General features: G+C 44.7%; 1 protein-coding gene across 1 annotated transcript in view; it reads left to right on the top strand.

Moving 5' to 3' along the window:
• Nucleotides 1–21,973, top strand: part of ppp1r42 (protein phosphatase 1, regulatory subunit 42) — a 67,891-nt gene that overhangs the window by 42,650 nt on the left and 3,268 nt on the right. Inside the window, 1 exon segment of the mRNA XM_055634411.1 lies at nt 16,429–16,480. Coding sequence (XP_055490386.1) covers nt 16,429–16,480 — 52 coding nt within the window.

Genomic DNA, 21,973 nt, shown 5'->3' with positions numbered 1-21,973 from the left:
TATGTTGCAAAACGTACCTGAAGCGTCACTGAAAATCTGTCCCAGCCCGTGTGTGCGATTTTGGCGCCGTTTAGAGGGGGGCGGGTTTAAAACGTGATTTTCCCTAGGCTGTTCAAATCGAGTTTTTTCAGCCTAGTTAATTATTAACGAATAATCGCTGGAAGATTCCCTCGCTTGAGCTATTATTAGTATTAAGGGCTTTATTTAATTGTTACTAGACCAAGTGCAGACCCGTTGGGTCTGTTTCCCCCCAACAGCGTTTGCGGGGGGGGGGGGGGGGGCGTGAGGTGTGAAGAGGGGAGGGAGGAGGAGGAAACGGGATAGATTTGGGAGGGAAAGGGGAGCGCGGTAGGGGGTGAGAGATGGGGAGAGAGATGTGGGGGCGGGGGGATGGGGAGGAGGGAGGGATGGGGAGAGGTGTGAGGGGGGAAAGAGTCGGGAGGGAGAGTGGAGGGGAAGGGGGAGAGAAGTGGAAGAGTGGGGAGGGAGGTGGAGAGGGGTAGCGGGAGTGGTGGAAGAGGGACAGGGAGGAAGGGGGCAAGGGGAGCGAGGGAAGGGGGTGGGGGAGAGAGGGATGGGAGAGGGGGAGGGGTGAGGAGAGGGGGAGGAGAGAGTGGGAGAGAAATGAAAGAGTGGGAGAGAAGTGAAAGAGTGGGGAGGGAGGGAGGGGTAGAGGGGTAGCGGGAGTGGTAGAAGAGGGATGGGGGAGTGGTGGAAGAGGGACAGAGGGGTAGGGGATGGGGGGGGGAGAGGGGAAGGGAGGGGAAGAGAGAGAGGGGGTGGGGGTGGGAGAGGCGTGGGGTAAGGGGATAGAAGTGGAAGAGTGGGGGGGAGGGGTAGGGGGAGTGGTTAAAGAAGAACAGAGGGGTAGGGGGGGGGGGGGGGGTGGCGGTAGCGAGGGAAGGGGAGTGGGGGAGAGAGAGATGGGTGGGAGAGGGAGAGGGGGGGGGAGAGGGAAACATAGAAATTAAGTGCAGGAGTAGGCCATTCGGACCTTTGAGCCTGCACCACCATTGAATATGATCATGGCTGATCATCCAACTCAGTATCCTGTACCTGCCTTCTCTCCATACCCCCTGATCCCTTTAGCCACAAGGGCCACATCTAACTCCCTCTTAAATATAGCCAATGAACTGGCCTCAACTACCTTCTGTGGCAGAGAGTTCCAGAGACTCACCACTATCTGTGTGAAAAATGTTTTCCTCATCTCAGTACTAAAGGATTTCACCTTTATCCTTAAACTGTGTCCCGCTTGTCCTGGACTTCCCCAACATCGGGAACAATCTTCCTGCATCAGACAAATGCAATTCAGGACTTTTCTCTTCACAAGCAAACTCAGAATGAACAATCGCTGAACGTTCAGATGCTGCGCGCGCCTCCTGCACCAAAGGGGGGGGGGGAGCGTGTGTCGTCACGCACAAAGATCTTGTAGCGGTGAGCTCCGCTATAAGATCTTTGGTCACACACTAAGCTCGCGCCTCCACAAACAGATGAGCGTCTTCTTGAATGGAGAGCGCGTGGCTGCCTCCACAAACAGTCACACGCACTGTGGACCCGCCCCCCACAAAAAATATTGTGTGAGGAAGGGGAGGAGGAGGGTGGAGAGGGGGAGGGGGAGGGGGAAGAAGAAGAGGTGGAGGAGAGGATGGGGGAGAGAGGTGGGGGGGGGGGGGTTGGAGCGGGTGTGCATGAGTCGAGAGAAAGAGAGAAGGGCAGAGAGAGAGAGAGAGAGAGAGGCTGGAACAACAACAAAAAAGCTGGATAAACTCAGCGGGTGCAGCGCGCATCCATGGACCGAAGGAAAAGGGGAACGTTTTTGGCCGAAACCCGGAAGAAGGGTTTCGGCCAAAAACGTTGACCATTCAATTCGCTCCATAGATGCTGCCGCACCCGCTGTGTTTATCCAGCTTTTTTTTATGTCGACCATGGATTTTCCAGCATATGTAGTTCCTTCTTAAAGGCAGAGACTGTGCACGGTAACGGAATGAGGAGGGAGAAGGGGAAGAGTGTGGAGGGAGGGGGAGAGTGGGATGGGTGGGGGAGAGTGGGATGGGTGGGGGGAGAGAGGGGAAAGAGTGTGGGGGGGAGGGGAGGGGGGGAGAGAAGTGGAAGAGTGGGGAGGGAGGGATGGAGGGGGTAGGGGGTAGCAGGAATGGTGGAGAGGGACAGGGGGAGTGGTGGAAGAGGGACAGAGGGTTAGGGGAAGGGTGGGGGAGAGGTGGGGGAAGAGGGGAGGGGGAGACAGGGGTGGAGGAGGGAGAGGGGTGGGGTAAGGGGAGAGAAGTGGGAGAGGGAGGGGAAGGGGGAGTGGTGGAAGAGGGACAGAGGGAATGGTGCGGGGGAGTGATAGGGGAAGGGATGGGAGAGGGGTGAGGAGAGGGAGAGGGGGAGGAGAGAAGGAGGAGAGAAGTGGAAGAGTGGGCAGGGAGGGAGGGTAGCGGGAGTGGTGGAAGAGGGGGACGGGGTGAGTGGGTGGAAAAGAGGGACAGGGGTAACGTAGGGGAAGGGGTGTTGACAGGGAAGGGTAAAAAGAGGGGTGAGGGAAGGGAGAGGGGGTGGGGTAAGAGGAGAGAAATTGGAGTGGGGGGAGGAAGGGGTAGAGAGACTGGTGGAAGAGGGACAGAGTGGTAGTGGAAGTGGGCGGGGGGAGAGAGGGACGGGGGTGGGGTAGAGAGCGAGATGGATGGCTAAGGGAGAGGGGTGAGGAGAGGGCCACAGAAACATAGAACATAGGTGCAGGGGTAGGCCGTTCGGCCTTTCGAGTCTGCACCGCCATTCAATATGATCACGGCTGATCATCCAACTCAGTATCCCGTACCTGCCTTCTCTCCATACCCTCTGAACCCCTTAGCCACAAGGGCCACATCTAACTCCCTCTTAAATATAGCCAATGAACTGGCCTCGACTACCCTCTGCGCCAGAGAGTTCCAGAGACTCACCAGGATCTGTACTTAAAAAATTTTTCCTCAAATCTTAGTACTAAAGGAAAAGACCCCCCTGCAAAACCGTGTTTCGGAGTGTTGGACTTCCCCAACAATCAAAGGAATCTTCCTGCGGGCAGAACAAATGCCGTTCAGGACTTTTCACATTCCGATTGCAAACAGAATGACAATTAGTGAAGAGCGTTGGGCATCGCTGATTGGACGTCCGCAAAAGCAACGGGCATTGTGAGCAATGTATTGGGCGGGAACGAATCGAAAGGCAGGACACTGATGGATCCGTCACCAGGCTGGGCTCCTGGTGCGAGGAGTTTTAAAAAAGTATACTAGATGAAGTGCATTCCCGTTGGGTCTGCTCCCCCATGGGCATGTGACAATCAACACATGGACATGTGCGTCACACCATGCACCCGTCTCCTCCAGGGGAACTGAAGCCGTTCTGGGGCTTTTTTGAAGTAAGATGGGTGGCTTTTAAACTGCCCTGTTTATTTTTTGAAATCCCTGCCTGCTGGTTGGGGTGGGGGGTGGGTTTCAAGTTTCCTGTCTTAAAACATTGTTTCGAAGTGTGTTGGAAGCTGAGGAGCGGATACAGCCGTTCAAGCAAATCAAAAGGCAGGAAGGGATCCGTACGGCGAGGCGGACGTCCGGATTTGGAGTTTTATATATATCTAAGACCAAGTGCAGACCCGTTGGGTCTGCTCCCCCAATGGTGTGATCCCCCAACTCAATATTCCACCATGCACCCGTCTCCTCCATAGGAACTGAGCCCGTTCCCAAATGTAAGATTGCAGCCCTCCCCTGCCTGCTGCAGCAGTGAAAAGTTCAGTGTTCCTCTCTCTTGCAACGGATGGTTTCGAAGTGTTTTGAAAGCTGACATGTAAATGCAGACCCGTTGGGTTTTTGCTCCCCCAGGGTGTGGGGTCCCCCCCGGGGGGGGGGAGAAGGATTTGATTAAAACATGTACTTCACAACAATCCTTCCAATGGAACTGAAATGAAATGAGGAGCGGATTCTCAAAAGTAAGCCAAATGCTCTACTCTTTAAAAAACATCCCTCCCTGCTGCAGCATTGAAAAGTTCAGTGTTGGGCGTCTTGCAATTGAATCGAAGTGTGTTGGAAGCAGCCGGCAGCCGTACCGCAAATGAATCGAAAGGCCGTTTGGACATCTGCGAGCATCAGCCATTCCGATTGGACATCTGCGAGTATCGGGCACGAATCGAAAGGCAGGAAGGGATCCGTACTGCAGGCGGACAGACGGATTTGAGTTTTATATATATATATAGATAGATAGATAGATAGATAGATAGATAGATAGATAGATAGATAGATAGATAGATAGATAGTAGGTTAAACATTAACCAGCGCATTCACAGGATCCCACTAGAGGCTGATTTAAATGGACTTTAATTTACAGCAATTGAACACTAAATTCCTTCCATTTGGCCTATAAATTAATGTAAATGAGATTTAAAAATCATGTTTTATTGTGAATTATTTGTGAATATTATTTGGACACTTAGGCTATTTAAAAATGTAAATCATTTATTAAGAAATGGATAGATGTTTAGATCTAGTAATTGAAGTTTGGAATTAGCTACAATTAGGTAACTAACTAATTATATGCTTTAATTTCAGGTCATCCAAGTAAGATTATTTTATATTTGTTTCAGAATGCTTCAATCTATAATAACTGAAAATTTCATTCAGTTCTCTTAATTTTTAAGAAAGTTATGGGCTTTTGACTGTCCACGATCACAGCTTTATTGTTATGTCAATAGAAAATCAATAGGGAACAAGATGCTAATTTCCGAGTATGAAAATGGCCATAACTTTTTAAATACTTGAGATATGAAAGTGAATTAGGTGTCAAATTAAACTTATTTTTATTGTTTATCTGATTGGATAAATTGCAGACTTGATTTTTAAAATCTCAAAATTTTGTAACATTGCTATAACTTGTACTTTCATTCTGACTAAATTTACAATAGGTCACCAGATTTTCAAGGCAATTTAATTTAAAATAGCACATTTTGGAGTCTACATAATTTAAATATTTCAATCAAAATAGCTAGTTTAAATCTGAATAATGCAGTTTCTGGCAATTCTGAAACATATTAGAAAGTACTCTTGATTTAAATGTTCATCAAATCAAACTATTTATACTGTCTCTAAAGAGAAACAAAACCAAATGTGAATTGAATATTATTGAACATCTTATCTTCGATATACGTAATCTTCATATTATACCGTCTGTTAATCATATATCTGTATACTTTTAAAACTCTGTGTGTGTGTGTGTGTGTGTGTGTGTGTGGGTGTGCAGCATTTTGCGGCATTTCGCCTTTGATTCGTTACTCCACGAAAACCAGACGCAAAAACACCGAGATTTTTACCATTTCGCTAACGATTTTACTTTTACATTCGCATATCCACTCCTCATTAAAATTTGGTCATTTTTCTGTACTCATTTTCAATAAAATTCTTCACAAAACATACTGCTTTCTTTAAATCAGCAGCTGCGGACGTCACAATGCCCTTGTGCTCGCGGCACCGCCACCCACTCTCGATTCAAGCAGACGCTGTCATCGCACTTTCAATCCCCCCCCACTCAGTCCTGGACTAATTGTTCAACATTAACATTTACTTTCTCCTCACAGCCGGCGCAGCTTGCAAAGCCCCGCCCGCCTGCGCTTCCCTCCGAATGAGGGCGCTCATTCCTGCTGTGGAGTTTCCAGAGAGTCAGAAGCCAGTGCTTCTTTGCTGTGAACGGTCGCTCCTGGGCGAACGCATCTTGCCTAGGCAGCTTTAAATCAAAGATTATAGAGCAATGGAAGATTTCTCGCTGCCCATGCAGCTCGTGACGCCCCGCCCGGCCAGCTGCCAGTTTCCAGAGAGTGAAGCGCAGCCCACTCACTCGCCCACCCCCCCACCCCAGCCTCCTCTCCTTTCCTCTCCTCCTCTTCTCACCTTCTCCCCTCTCCTCTCTATCTGTCACAGGGGACGACCTCCTCTCTGTCCAGGGCCCGATCCTCTGTAACGCTGGCGGAAGCTTTTGGCAGTCCGCAGCAAAGAGCCTATAGCTCGCAATAGGATCTTTGGTCCTCGGATTGCTCCAGGCTCACTCGGGTCCCCTGCAACCTGCCACCCCGCCCCACTACTCTCTCTCTCCCCCCCTCTCTCTCACCCCACTCTCCTCTCTCTCTCCCCTCTCTCTCCCCTCCCCTCTTTCTTTTCTCCCCCTCTCCCTCCATCTCCTCTCCAAATCCATCCCTCTCCCCTCTCCCCCTCTCTCTCTCTATCCTCTCCCCCCCTTTCTATCTCTCTCTCTCCCTCCTCTCTCTCTCTCTCCCTCCATCTCCCTCTGTTCTCTCCCCTCTCTCCTCTCTTTCCTCTCTCCCTCCATCTCTCTCTCCCTCCCTCCTTCTCTCCCTCTCTCTCTCTCTCTCTCTCTCTCTCTCTCCCTCTCCCTCTCTCCCTCCTCTCCTCCCCTCCCCCTCCCTCTCCCTCTCTCTCCCCCTCCCCCTCTTCCATCCCCCTCCCCCCCCCCCCCTCCCCCCCCCCCCCCTCCCTCCCCTACACGCTCTCACCTTCTCTCCCCTCCTCGCTCTCTCTCTCTCACTTTCTCTTCTACTCTCTCCTCCCCCCCTCTCTCTCCTCCCATCTCTCTCTCTCCACCCTCCCTCTCCTCCTCCCCTCCACCCCCTCTCCCTCTTGCCCTTCCGTCTCTGTCCCTCTATCTCTGTCCCTCCCCATTCTCTCTCTGCCCTCACTCTCTACCCCCACCCCCTTGAGACACGTCTGCGAGTTGGGAGCTATGCGTCTGTGGATAGTGCGGTTATGGTGTAAAAGGAGCAAATGAATAATATTAATATAATATCAAGGGGGTAGTTAGCATGTGTAGGGGTGGTTTGTGCGTGTGACGCCGCATGCCTCCCCCCCCCCGTATGGAGAGAAGGCAGGTACAGGATACTGAGTGGGATGATCAGCCATGATCATATTGAATGGCGGTACAGGCTCAAAGGGCCGAATGGCCTACTCCTGCACCTATTTTCTATGTTTCTATGGTAGCAGCGAGATGAGAACGTGGCCAGGATGGTGTGATGATACCGGTGACCTTTTTGAGGCACCACTCTGCCGCTTCTCCTGCTCCTGCACCTATTTTCTATGTTTCTATTTACCTCATGATTTCAAAAATCCCCTATTTGAAAATTTCATTCATTATTTCCTCAGTTTTTTACCGAAATTGTTCACCAATCTGACATCTTTTTAAAATCTAATGTGATGAAGCTAGCTGATGACGTCACAATGCCTTTGCTCCTCGCGGCCAGCTATGCAGAATTTTCAATGCGCAGGGGCACTGTTTTCCATGAGATGCCTCTGCTCCTCACGGCCAGCTGCGCCGCAGCCTGCTGGGCACTGTTTTCCACGAGCTGCGAGATACGTGGCCCAGTTGCCTTCTTCCACCCACCGGGCTCTGGATTGAAGCAGATGACGAGTTACGTTATCCCCCCAAAAGACTCACAGTCATTTTGACTCCTCCCGATTCACAGTCCACTCGCACATCTTTTTAAATGTTTTTTTTTTCTTATTATTTCGGTCCGCGCCACCACCCGACGGCGGGAGCGGTCCTCAGTGGAGGCCCCTCCACAAGGGAGTCCCCCCCCACATCGGGGACCTGGGGTGGAGAGTGCCGCACACGGCTGTGGCATGCAACGGACACCTGAGCCGGACTCGCCAGCCGCCCGCCACCTCCGCGGCGAGGAAGAGGCCGTGCCCTACCTGCACATGCAGTGTGAGAGGCCGCAGCCCCCGCTCGACCATCCGAAGGGGCCGCTCCCCAAGCCCCGGCCACATTCCTGTCCCACACTCCCGACACCTGGGCGCCTGGTACAGGGGGGGAGGCCGGGAGGGATGGGGGGGATCTCCCCGTCCGTCTGCTCCTGGGTCCGGCCAAGATGGCCACTCGTGGGTCCAGGCAGCGGGCAGCCGACGGCCGCACCGGGGTCGACCGCCTGCCCCTCCTCCGGGCCCACGCCCGCACATCCTCGGAGAGGGAACACGCGGTCTCCACGGGGACCCTGGAGGCCTTCCGCGAACAGGAGGTCGAGCGCTCTGTTGATAAAGTTGGCGATACATCAACTCGATGATCGCCTGCCTGCAAACTGTCAACATAGGCAGTCCCTGATTGCGTTAATACTCGCACTCGGCCTGCCGTCTGCAGTGCCCCCGCCCCTCCCTTTCTTTCCCACTCCCCCCACTTCCCCCCCCATCTCCCCCCCCCCCCTCCCCTCTCCCTCCCCCTCCCCCCCCCTCTCCCCCACCGTGTGTGTGGGGAGTGGTTAGTGTGTGTGTGACGCTACAGCCCCCCACCCCCGCAACTGCACATTGGGGGGACGGGACCCAACGGGTCCCCCTTGGTCTAGTTATTCATAGAATTATAAATAAGCTGTGAAAGTAGCAGATTCTGAAAAAAAACCAAAGCTTTGATGTTAAGGATTCTTTACTAACTTGATAATTTATCTCAATATATATTTTCTGTTAATAGAATATTCGAACTTATAATAATGAAGATATCAATATTAAGTTATGAAATATTTATTAGTGTTTAGGTAACATATTTTGCTTGATATCTTATTTTAACTGTCTTGATTACATGTTGGGTGCGGAATGCAGAATTTCTGACTTTAGTCCTGTTTTAATCAACATTGCATTGATGTATGTCTTTGACCTTTTGACAGCTAGTCACTTTAGATGGTTCAGTAAGAAAATGTAAACATTAGTTTGCTCCTTACATTCAAGAATGTTTTGTTGGGTGAAGGTGAAATGGCAAAGATTAATATGTACCCAATGAAGTTTGGAAAATTGAGAGTACAATTAAATAATTGTATGAATAATAGTAGTTAAAAACAGGTTTCACTTAAATACTATTTCCTTCCTTTTGGTCCCCTCCCCCATCAAAAGATTAATGAATAGCCTACTGTTTTGCAGCTTCAAATCCAATCTCATTTTTCCCCCTAGTAAATAAACAACATTTTCTTTTCTGTTAATGACTTGAAGGTTGTATCATTAAATAAGAAAATTAGGCTTTCAGTTTCAGAACAAGATTTTTGTGAAATAGTCTTGTTTTGTGACATTTCATAAAAGGTTTTCCTTCCTTGATTAATTCTGTTCATGTGTCCTAAGGGGGGAAATGGAATGAAATCTCCCTCTGTTTTATTAGGATTGTAGATCTTGGTAACTGAAATTTTGTTGTTCATTCAAAAATTATTTCTGAATATATTGGTCTTTTAGGGTATTTATAAATGTATTTTATTAGTGATAAATGAATATCAATTCCCCAATTATGGACCATATCATGACAAAATTATAAATATTTTGACACGGTAACTAAACATTACTAGATATCTGTTTAGAACATGGGTAAATCAAAAATATCACAAACTCACAAAGTAAGCTTATGAGCATTATCAATAAAAATTGTAAAATACTCCAAGAAATCCAAAAATGATTTAAAACAAAATCAAAATCTGGTTTATTTCAGCGTATAATTTTAAATACTAAATGACTGTCGAACTAATGGAAATAGCACAGTATTTCCCCTAAAACAACATGATATAATTTAGCCATTAACCACAGTAAATGTGCTGTCTGAATCATAATCAAGTGGAAGACAAAGAGGGTTCATAATTTGAGTTTAGATTTATTTAAAACATTTTTATGTGCTGTTTTTTATTTGTTTTAGAATGTGCTGAGTAAGGTTTTTTTCTTCTGGTTAATAATTAAAGTTATTATACCATTTATTGTCTCCAAGGATGTGAAACTAGTGTCAACATCTCAATCTGTATTGACACTAAGATGATCCAAAGTGCACTGTGGGGAGAGAATGTATAAAACTGGAATGAGTACAGTGGATTGGCATTTGTCCTTTCACAATCCTACATTTTGGGGTCCTGACCTCATCCGCCCTTTCTAAAGCTCTAAGTTTAAGGTTAAGCTTTGAAATTCCTTCCAAAGCCTCACCATCATTTCATCTCTCCATTAAGATTTTCAATGTCTATATTACTAAAACTCTGTTCTTGACCGGTTTTGGCTTTCTGTGCTGCGGTTTCCGAGAGTACGCCACCACCTATGGCTGTCATTTTTGGCCACCTCGCTCAGAGCCCCCCTCCGCCGCATGTGTGCCGAGGATTTTTCCCGTCGATGAAAATTGACAGAGATATTAATGTTTTTACAACATTCCCCATTCTCTCTGCTGCCCCTGCTGGAGGGAGGGGGAGAGACTATAAAACCAGGAAGTGGTGTGCCTCAATCAGTCTCTGCAAGTGGTGTGCCTCAATCAGAGCTTTGAATGACACTGACAAATGTCTACAGCACTGTGAGTACCCTTAATTTGGTTTGAAAATGAAAATATGGTTAGAGGTAAAAAAGCACTGCCTGCAAATGGTTATATGGGTTTGGGTTGAAGTAAAAAGGCACTCTCTCTCCCCCCCCCCCCTCCTCTCCTCCCCCCCCCCCTCCTCCCCCCCCCCCCCCCCCCCCCCCCCCCCTCCTCCCCCCCCCCCCCCCCTCTCCCCCACCTCCCCCCCTCTCCTCCCCCCCCCCCCCCTCTCTCTCTCTCTCCCCCCCTCTCTCTCTCTCTCTCTCTCTCTCTCTCTCTCTCTCTCTGTCTCTCCCTCTCTCTCTCTCTCTCTCTCTTTCTCACCCCCCCTCTCTCTCTCTCTCTCTCCCCCCCCCCCTCTCTCTCTCCCCCCCCCCCCCTCTCTCTCTCTCCCCCCCTCTCTCTCTCTCCCCCCTCCTCCCATCCATTAGCGTGAGTGCGGGGGGGGGGGGGGGGGGGGTAGTTAGTGTGTGATGCTGCATACCGCCTCCCCCGCCACAACCGCACTTTGGGGGAACAGACCCAACGGGTCTGCACTTGGTCTAGTCTTCATATATATTTCTTATGGCACAAGGAGGTCATTCGGCCAGTCGCGTTTGTGCCGACTCTCAGAGCAATCACATCTATTGCATTTTCCTCCTTATTTCACTGCAATCTATTCTCTCTCACATGCCCCTTAATGATCATCCCCATCCCCCACTAATAGCTACCTACCATATGTGTAATTTGCAGCAGCCAATTTGACTACCAACACATCTTTGGGAAGTGAAAGGAAGCTGGAACTTTTAGAGGAAACTCCCGTGGTCACAAGGAAAATGTGCAAACTCCACACAGACAATGCAGGAAATCAGGATTGAATTTTGGTTGTTGGAAGCTGAACTGTACCGTTCACAGCTCCCAAATTTACACCTCTAACACAATTTTGGATTATATTGTGAATATCTTCTTATGTAGTGTAATGTTAAATTTTCTTTTAAAATATGAATGTGAAATGTCCCAAAGGTGCTAAGTAATTGAAAGGTGATGTAACTGAAACTTAATTCATTGATGTTGACACGGAGGGAAATAAATCAAAGAGGGTCCTTGTAACCTTCACCCGATTGACCATGTGTAGACAATTTTTAAGAACGAGTTCATGGAGTTATAAGAATAGTGAGTTCACACAAAAGCCTGATTTAATAATCTGCATAAAACAAGTTCAAATCTCAATGTAGAATGCGGCTAATCAGTGGTTTGCATCTTGCAGTGTAGCCTCTGTATTTCTATTCATGAAGTCTTCTGCGGACAGTGGTCATTGATAAATCCACACCTGAAGAGTATTTCTGATCTGTCGGACAGGTGTTTGGGGATTTTTCTTTATTATAGAGAGAATTCTTCTGACATCAGCTGTGGAGGTTTTCCTTGGCCTGCTAGTCCCTTTGTGATTAGTAAACTCACCAGTGCTCTCTTTCTTCTTAATGATGTTCCAAACAGTTGATTTTAGAAAGCCTAAGGTTTGGCTGATGCCTCTTAACAGTTTTATTGTTGTTTCTCAGTCTCAAAATGGCTTCTTTGACTTTCATTGGCACAACTTTGGTCCCCATGTTGCTATAAAAGTTTCCAACGGTGATGGAAAGACTGGAAGAAAAACTAGGTGCTGAGAGCTCTCTTATACCTGCATTAAGGAGGCATTTAAACACAGCTGAGCAAATGCAAACAACTGTGAAGCCTTGTAGCCCAAACATTATGTTGCCCTGAAATTGGAGGACTATGTATAAATTCAACTGTAATTTCTACATGGTGAAACCAAAATGAATAAAAATACCCTTTAATAAAATCTGACAATATGCACTTTAACCACATGTGATTTTTTTTCTATTGCGTATCGCAAATTGTGGAGTACAGAGGCAAATAAATAAATGATAGATCTTTGTCCCAAACATTATGGAGGGCACTAAATCTCCAGGATCAGAGTAAGGGGATTGACTTTTAATTGCAGTCTGAAATATTTAACGAATCACAATTTATCAACCCAATAATAAAATTGGATGAACAATCTGTTATCAATCTAAGCTCTACATTCACAGTTTCCTTAGTTTGGATGGTAAATCCTGGCTTCAGACTGAATTACATCATTAAAAATTAATTCTTTCACACAATTACAAATCGCCATTTTAGTGTCAAATCATTTGAACCATTCTACTCGCTTTGATTTTTTTGGACTCCAGCTCAGACTATATGAGGCATGTTTATTGTGGCACAGCAGAGTTGCTGCCTTGCATCGCCTGAGACCCAGGCTTGATCCCAACTGCGGGTGCTGTCAGTAAGGAGTTTGTACGTTCTCCCTGTGACAACATGGGTTTTCGCCAAGATCTTCGGTTTCTTCCCACACTCCAAAGACGTACAAGTATGTAGGTTAATTGGCTTGGTGTTTGTGTTAATTGTCCCTAGTGTGTGTAGGCGTGTGTTAATGAGTGGGGATTGCTAGTCGGTGTGGACTCGGTGGACGGAAGGAACTGTTTTCCCACTATCGCTAAAATAAACTAATGACTAGATTGACTCCTCCTCCAATTACAGTTTACCTGCCTCAACAGCAATTCATAACTCCTATGTTTATCAACTGCTGTATGATCAGTACATGATTGCTCACCAAGGCAGTAAACTACTTTTGTAGTATGGTTCTTTATTATTATCTAGTTAGACAGGCCTGGGTTGTCAAATCAAACCAAGCTTTATCTTAGCTAAATTCATGGACTCAGGTTTATAATTTTAATATTCTCTTGTGAATTGTAAATTGTCCATCAAGCAGATTCACTGGTCCTTTTACAGCTATACTTTTTATCTCAAAAATGTTTTCCTGTTTAATTATTTGGCAATTGGGAAGAAAATTCCACAGAGCTGACTCCACAATTCAGTCTTGAGAGCATTGGCTTAGTTTTCATGCATCATCGTTAATTCCTGTAAAGTCCAAAAATCTGTCTGGAGCAATATCTTCAAGGCATCTACATTGGCAAGCTCCTTGTAAACCCTTACATATATATACTAGACTAAGTGGGACCAGTTGGGTCCCATGTTCTGCTTTATACAGACCTTGTAATAGCTCAAATTGCCCAATAAATTAAAAACACATTAGATATAAGTAATACTAGACTAAGTGGGACCCATTGGGTCCCATGTTAACACGGAAGGGCTGGTCCCCCAACGCAATATTCCACCTCTCCACCAATTACAATATTGGTGGCCAGTAGGGGGGGGGGGGCTTTCTGGAGCACCAGTAGGGGTGTTGTGGGCCAAAGGGACTGGTTTCCAAAGGGCTAATATGGACACTGTGGGCCGAATGGATTCCTGGGCTGGCAGCTCAGTCAGTCAGGCCTGGTGGGCTGGCAGTTCGCTCACAGCTATTCCTTGAAATTCCATTTCAAGCAGAGTGCAAGCCACCAAATTCAAATGCAATTTCATACTCTTTTAAGCAGAGTGCAGGCCAACAAATTCAAATGAAATTTCATACGATTTCAAGCAGAGTGCAGGCCACGAAATTGAGATGCAATTTCATACCATTTCAAGCAGAGTGCAGGCCACCAAATTCAAATGCAATTTCATACCATTTCAAGCAGAGTGCAGGCCACCAAATTCAAATGCAACTTCATACCATTTCAAGCAGAGTGTAGGCCACCAAATTCAAATGCAATTTCATACCATTTGGGCTTTATATGCCTGCCCCCCCCCCCCCCCCCCCCGAAGGGGCGTTACCTTCATTGGGGTAATTGACAGGCGAGAGGACCAATCAGCTGATCTCAAGATTTCTTAAACATTCATAACTGTTTTCTTTTTCATCGATTGGAAAATACCTCGTGGCTGCCTCAGCAGGGGAAGTGTGAGTAAGATGGCCAAAAATCATAGCGATATAGGGTAGCGTTTTTTCTAAAATCAATATAGAGCGCAGACAGGAAGTGGTCAAAATGAGGCTTTTATTTAGATAGATGGCAAGTTAGAAATAAAATATGCTTATCTACAATATTTTTGACTGCAAGACCGTTTACAGTTGAGTTCCATGGAGTTTAGTATCAGGTGCCGTGCTTATTAATGGTGTATATCCATGATTTGAATTTAAATGTTAATACTAATACTAACTTTACTGGAGATCGCAAAATTGGCATTGTGGCCGAGTGCATGGACCCGAGTCCTATGCTGCAGAACCTGATCGAAGCTTATAAGATTATGAGAGGCATAGGTAGGGTAGACTGCCATAACTTCTTCTCAGGTAGCTTTAAGATGACAGGGGGTGGTGTTGGGAATCCATGGTCACTATTAGGCTGCACCATTTGGAATGTCCAGCAAATGTTACTAGTCTTTAAAAGAGAAGTGACTTTCTGGTCACTTAGGCCACATTTGGAAGGGAACTGATAAATACTAATGTTATTTTCTACCTGAATTAATTTAATAGTCCTTGCTACTTCCATAATTCAAATTTATCCCTTCGGCACTCCCTACATGTCAGAACATAATCAATTGCTTTTAATAAGTTTGGATTCTTTCAATTAGGTAAAGTGCTGAATAAATGCATGCTTTCTTTTACAGGTGAAAAACACTCCTATCTTTCAAATAGTTGATATGCATCAATTAATGCTGTAATTTTGCCAGGTCTATTTGTGATCAGAAATAAGACAAGAGTTTAATATTCCATTGGCCCCAACCTTTCAATCACTGGATTTATCAAAAGCAGATTGAGGCAAAAAGAGAATTCCCAATTTCCAAATTGTTCACAATTCCATTGAAGTTGCAGCATAAGTCTACATAGCCTAATTTTTCATTGACTTTTCTAATATGAAATACTCTTGGATTCAAACAGCTATGCATCAGAAGCTGTGATACTGTGCATTAAATGATCTGCTGAGCTCACTTATACTTGACGACATGTGTAAGAAGGACTGCACATGCTGGTTTAAACCGAAGATAGACACAAAAAGCTGGTGTAACTCAGCGGGACAGGCAGCATCTCTGGAGAGAAGGAATGGGTGACGTTTCGGGTCGAGACCCTTCTTCAGACTGGTTAGGTATAAGGGAAACAAGAGATATAGGTGGTGATGTGGAGAGATAAAGAACAAGGAATTAAAGATATGCAAAAAAATTGGCACATAATCCTCCACTACCTCCAATGGCATCCCACCCCTAGCCGCATTTTCCCCATCTCCACCGCTTTCCGCCTTCCGCAGAAACCGTTCCCTCCGCAACTCCCTGGTTAACTCATCCCTTCCCATCCAAACCATTCCCTCCCCAGGCACCTTCCCCTACAACCGCAGAAGATGTTACACCTGTCCCACACTTGTCAACTTCTGCACATCGGCGAGACAAAGCGCATGCTCGGCGATTGTTTCGCTGAACAACTATGCTCGGTCTGCCTTAACCTACCTGATCTCCCGGTTGCTCAGCACTTTAACTTCCCCTCCCATTCCCAATCTGACCTTTCTGTCCTGGACCTTTATTGTCAGAGTGAGGTCCAGCGCAAATTGAAGGTACAGCCCCTCATATTTCGCTTGGGTAGCTTACACCCCAGCTTTCCCTCTCTCTCCATCCCCTCCCCCTTCCCAGTTCTCCCACCAGTCTTACTGTCTCCGACTACATTCTATCTCTGTCCCGCCCACTCCCGAAATTAGTCTGAAGAAGGGTCTCGACCCGAAACGTCACCCATTCCTTCTATCTAGAGATGCTGCCTGTCCTGCGGAGTTACTCCAGCATTTTGTGTTTATCTTCAATGTAAACCAGCATCTGCAGTTCCTTCCTACACACTTCAATTATTTCACATTTTACTGATAAAAACAATTGTAATGGTATATAAATAAAATAATTATAATGCAATTTACATAGCACTATGCAAGGTTTAAAATGCTAATTTATCTTATCTCCAAAAATGTCATAATTTTCTCTCTAAAATGACGTTAGTTTACCAGTGTCAATACAGTTTTCCTCTGATATCAATTAAAACATTTAAACAGAGACCATGGTGTTGTTCAGGTGTGGCTGATAAATCTAGTACATCATTGATGTATCACAGATATCATCCTGTGACACTATTATCATTTTTATTCAATACGGTCACTCTTAAGAAAGCCCTTTCATTTTCATTCCTTACAGATCAGACCCACTGGAATTTTTATTGCTGCCTTCGCCTAACATCATGTCCAAGGTAGAGTACACAACCATGATAAGATAATATCATTGATTTTACTTTTGAAATAAACAATGAAATACATGAGTGTTTAAGAAGGGTTTCGGCCCGAAACGTTGCCTATTTCCTTCGCTCCACAGATGCTGCTGCACCCGCTGAGTTTCTCCAGCTTTTTTGTGTACCAATGAAATACATGAAATGTTTATGACAGCTAAATGAAGATAATAATGTTCTCTACAGATGTGAGTGCAAAATCCAAACCACCATCAGGAAAGATTATGATCAACTGTTGGTGCTAAGTTAAAATATTTTAAATCTAAACCATAATGATTATAAATTCCATAACTTTGCTATTGTGAATAGACTTAGCACAAAGGACCTTTGATTATACCAAGGATTACGAGATGTATTATCTAACTCAATGAAATGTTCCTGCGTGTTAGGTGAACTTTAATATTGCTTTACATTTATGCAATAATTTACTTATTATCTATTGCTGGTGATACTTTGTCCACATTTGCGCTACAGTATTGAAAAATAGTTCTAAAGGGAAGTATTTATGTGCACTGTTTTTGGAATTGCAACATATGGGATGTTGTGATTTTACTTTGATTATTTAGGAAATTTCTATACACAATTTGCTAAACTACTTGAATTTCCTCCAAAAATTTCATTATTGCCGTGTCATTCAGGAACCTCACTGGCATAGATTATCTGTGATCATTCACGCAGTCTTTATTGTGGAACATTTATGTTGATTAAAGTTATGTATCATTAAGCTTTACCACACGGAAACAGGTCCTTCAGCCCAAATCTTTCATCTAATTAAGTGGATAACTGAACTGGATCCACTTTCCTGCACCTGCACCATACCCTACCAAATATTTCCTATACATGTACCTGTCTAAATGTTTTTTAAATGCTGTCTCCCCTTCTACCATTTTCACTGGCAGCTCATTCCATGCATAAACTCATTCGCTCTCTGTTTCTCTCTGGGAGAACGTGCAAATTCCACACATTTCTCTTGTTTCAATTTGTATTTCTTTTACAAGATTAAACTTACCAAAACTTGTCTTGATATTAAGTTTCAGTTTTAGAGTTCATCTTTATCTACACTTAATACTCTGGCAATACTATATGTGATATGCTAGAACACCTTTTAACTCTATGCGCGCACTAATATTCAAACAAATCCTGCTGGATGTCAAGGTATTAATAATGGACCTCTGCATTTCCATTGGGTAAAACAACAGCATTTGGTTGGTTAATTGTTGGACATTTATAACTGGAGGCACACTGAATAATTATTGTAAATTGCCTGTTGCACGCAGATTATTTATAGGCTTTCTTTCCAGCCAATTCACATAACTGATTTGTTTGTTTATCTTGGGGAGAAAAAACGATTTCTTCATATTAATCATCATTTAAAGCCATGAAGTAGTTTGCAAACAAATAATAAATAACTTATTTGCTGCAAACAAAACATGAATGGGTGAATTGACCCATGTTATCATATAGATAAATGTGCTATGGATCTTGACAGGGCTAATGACAACCAGGTGTAAGTTAAGGAGGATTCCTAGTTCATGGTTTACATTTAAAATATTTACTCATTTACAATATTTGATTGAATTTCCCCCATGTGCTGGAGCAGAACATTCCTTCATGTGTGGGGAAACCCAGAAGTGAGAGCATTGCTTTTTAACCTAGTTACCATATTAGTACATTATTTCATGGTTTAGTGATCAGTTAGGGTGAAATGATGATATGCAAGAGTTCAATTCCATATTTTATATCTTAAATTTAAATTTTAAATTTCCATCCATAAAAAGCAAGACAATTGATGGATCCTGGAGTTGTAAGGAGGAAACAAAGAACCAAATGATGAAGTGCAAATACCCATTCCCAATCCCTTAATTTAGTCATGCATGAAGTTGGCACCAAGAATATGATGTCATCCTAACCATATAACATATAACCATATAACAATTACAGCACGGAAACAGGCCATCTCGGCCCTACAAGTCCGTGCCGAACAACTTTTTTCCCCTTAGTCCCACCTGCCTGCACTCATACCATAACCCTCCATTCCCTTCTCATCCATATGCCTATCCAATTTATTTTTAAATGATACCAATGAACCTGCCGACACCACTTCCACTGGAAGCTCATTCCACACCGCTACCACTCTCCGAGTAAAGAAGTTCCCCCTCATGTTACCCCTAAACTTCTGTCCCTTAATTCTGAAGTCATGTCCTCTTGTTTGAATCTTCCCTATTCTCAAAGGGAAAAGCTTGTCCACATCAACTCTGTCTATCCCTCTCATCATATTAAAGACCTCTATCAAGTCCCCCCTTAACCATCTGCGCTCCAGAGAATAAAGACCTAACTTATTCAACCTATCTCTGTAACTTAGTTGTTGAAACCCAGGCAACATTCTAGTAAATCTCCTCTGTACTCTCTCTATTTTGTTGACATCCTTCCTATAATTGGGCGACCAAAATTGTACACCATACTCCAGATTTGGTCTCACCAATGCCTTGTACAATTTTAACATTACATCCCAGCTTCTATACTCAATGCTCTGATTTATAAAGGCTAGCATACCAAAAGCTTTCTTTACCACCCTATCTATATGAGATTCCACCTTCAAGGAACTATGCATGGTTATTCCCAGATCCCTCTGTTCAACTGTATTCTTCAATTCCCTACCATTTACCATGTACGTCCTATTTTGATTTGTCCTGCCAAGGTGTAGCACCTCACATTTATCAGCATTAAACTCCATCTGCCATCTTTCAGCCCATTTTTCCAAATGGCCTAAATCACTCTGTAGACCTTGGAAATCCTCTTCATTATCCACAACACCCCCTATCTTGGTATCATCTGCATACTTACTAATCCAATTTACCACCCCTTCATCCAGATCATTGATGTACATGACAAACAACAAAGGACCCAACACAGATCCCTGAGGCACCCCACTAGTCACCTGCCTCCAACCCGACAAACAGCCATCCACCATTACCCTCTGGCTTCTCCCATTCAGCCACTGTTGAATCCATCTTGCTATTCCGGCATTTATACCCAACAGTTTAACCTTCTTAACCAACCTTCCATGAAGAACCTTGTCAAAGGCCTTACTAATGTCCATATAGACAACATCCACTGCTTTACGCTCGTCAATTTCCCTAGTAACCTCTTCAAAAAATTGAAGAAGATTAGTCAAACATGACCTTCCAGGCACAAATCCATGTTGACTGTTCCTAATCAGACCCTGTTTATCCAGATGCTTATATATATTATCTCTAAGTATCTTTTCCATTAATTTGCCCACCACTGAAGTCAAACTAACAGGTCTATAATTGCTAGGTTTACTCTTAGAACCCTTTTTAAACAATGGAACAACATGCGCAGTACGCCAATCCTCGGGGACTATTCCCGTTTCTAATGACATTTGAAATATTTCTGTCATAGCCCCGGCTATTTCTACACTAACTTCCCTCAATGTCCTAGGGAATATCCTGTCAGGACCTGGAGACTTATCCACTTTTATATTTTTCAAAAGTGTCAGTACAGTGCTGATGACACTGTGGTGGTGGGCCTGATCTCAGACAATGATGAGAGGGCCTACCGGGAGGAGGTGGCTGATCTAGCACTCTGGTGCCAGGAGAACAGCCTCCTCTTGAACATCAAAAAAACGAAGGAGCTGATCATGGACTTTAGGAGGGCACATCATCCGAGGACGTACACTCCATTGAGTATAAATGGGGATCCTGTGGATAGGGTGAACTGTTTTAAATATCTGGGAGTCCACATCTCTGAGGATATGACATGGTCATCACACGCCTCAGCACTGGTGAGTAAGGCAAGGCAGCGCCTTTACCACCTCAGGCAATTGAGGAAATTCAGAGTGTCTCCGAGGATCCTCCAGTGCTTCTACGCAGCGGCGGTGGAAAGCATCTTGTCCGGGAACATTACCATCTGGTTCGGGAATTGCTCTGCCAAGGACAAGAAGGCTCTGCAGAGAGTAGTGCGTTCGGCCGAACGCACTATGGGAACTTCACTCACCCCCCTGCAGGAACTATACAACAGGAGGTGCAACTCCAGAGCAAACAAAATCATGAGAGACCTCTTCCACCCCTGCAACAGACTGTTCCAGCCGCTACGGTCAGGCAAACGCCTCCGTTGCCATGCAGTGAGAACGGAGAGGTTGAGAAGGAGCTTCTTCCCAGAGGCAATTCGGACTGTAAACGCCTTTCTCACCAGGGACTAACTGTACAGAACGTTTTTCCTTCTATTATTTATTATGTAAAATAATATGTGTGTTATGATTGTGTTTATAATTTGTTTGGTTGTTTTGTTGTTCCGCGAGCATTGCCACTTTCATTTCACTGCACATCTCGTATGTGTATGTGACAAATAAACTTGACTTGACTTGACTTGACTTCTTTTACTTTGAAACTCATAGTATCCATAGCTACTCTACTCATTTCCCTTACCTCACATAATTCAATATCCTTCTCCTTGGTGAATACCGAAGAAAAGAAATTGTTCAATATCTCCCCCATCTCCTTTGGCTCTGCAGATAGCTTCCCACTCCAATGGACCAATTTTATCCCTCGTTATCCTTTTGCTATTAATATAGCTGTAGAAACTCTTTGGATTTACTTTCACCTTACTTGCCAAAGCAACCTCATATCTTCTTTTAGCTTTTCTAATTTATTTCTTAAGATTCTTTTTACATTCCTTATACTCCTCAAGCACCTCATTTACTTCATGCTGCCTATAATTATTGTAGATCTCCCTCTTTTTCCGAACAAGATGTCCAATTTCCAATACTCATTGATTCACTGACAAAACTGATATAATGGCTCAACAGTTAAGGGTCAGTATAGTGGCAATTTATCTAAATCCTGTAGTGCCTCATACCCCTGACTCATCACTTTGTCCTCTTAAACCAACTCCAACACATCATTCCTCACATCAAATCATTCATACTACACTTTCTGTATAGTATATCTGCCCAATTTCTACTGACATTTAACCTCATCTTTGTGTACAATAGCAGAAAATGCTTGAAAAATAACAGGTCAAGTGGGGCCAGAAATAGTGTTGACCTGTCAAAGACCCATCATCAAAACTGGAAAAGTAAGAAAACAAGCACGCTTTAATACAGCTATAGAGCATGAGGAAAAAACAAACAATGTCAAGTTCAGAACACTTCAACGTACCTTACAGATGATGCAGTGCTATACCTCAAGTTTGCATTGGGCATAATTGAATCAACATAGGAAGCCAAAGACTTTGGGTGGAAAATTAAGGTGACAGATGACTGAAAGGTTAGGGTCATCCTTGTACAGTGAACAATGTTGTTCTGCAAAGCATTCACCCAACCTGCATTTGATTTTTCCCTTGGAGAGGATACCACACCATGAGCACTAAATGTAGCAAACTAAATTAAAAAAAGTGAATTGCTGACTTACTAGAAGGACTTTTTTAGGTTTCTCT

The sequence above is a fragment of the Leucoraja erinacea genome, chromosome 4 (genome assembly GCF_028641065.1).
Source record: "Leucoraja erinacea ecotype New England chromosome 4, Leri_hhj_1, whole genome shotgun sequence".
NCBI lineage: Eukaryota > Metazoa > Chordata > Chondrichthyes > Rajiformes > Rajidae > Leucoraja > Leucoraja erinaceus.
This window is presented reverse-complemented; position numbering and strand designations above follow the sequence as displayed.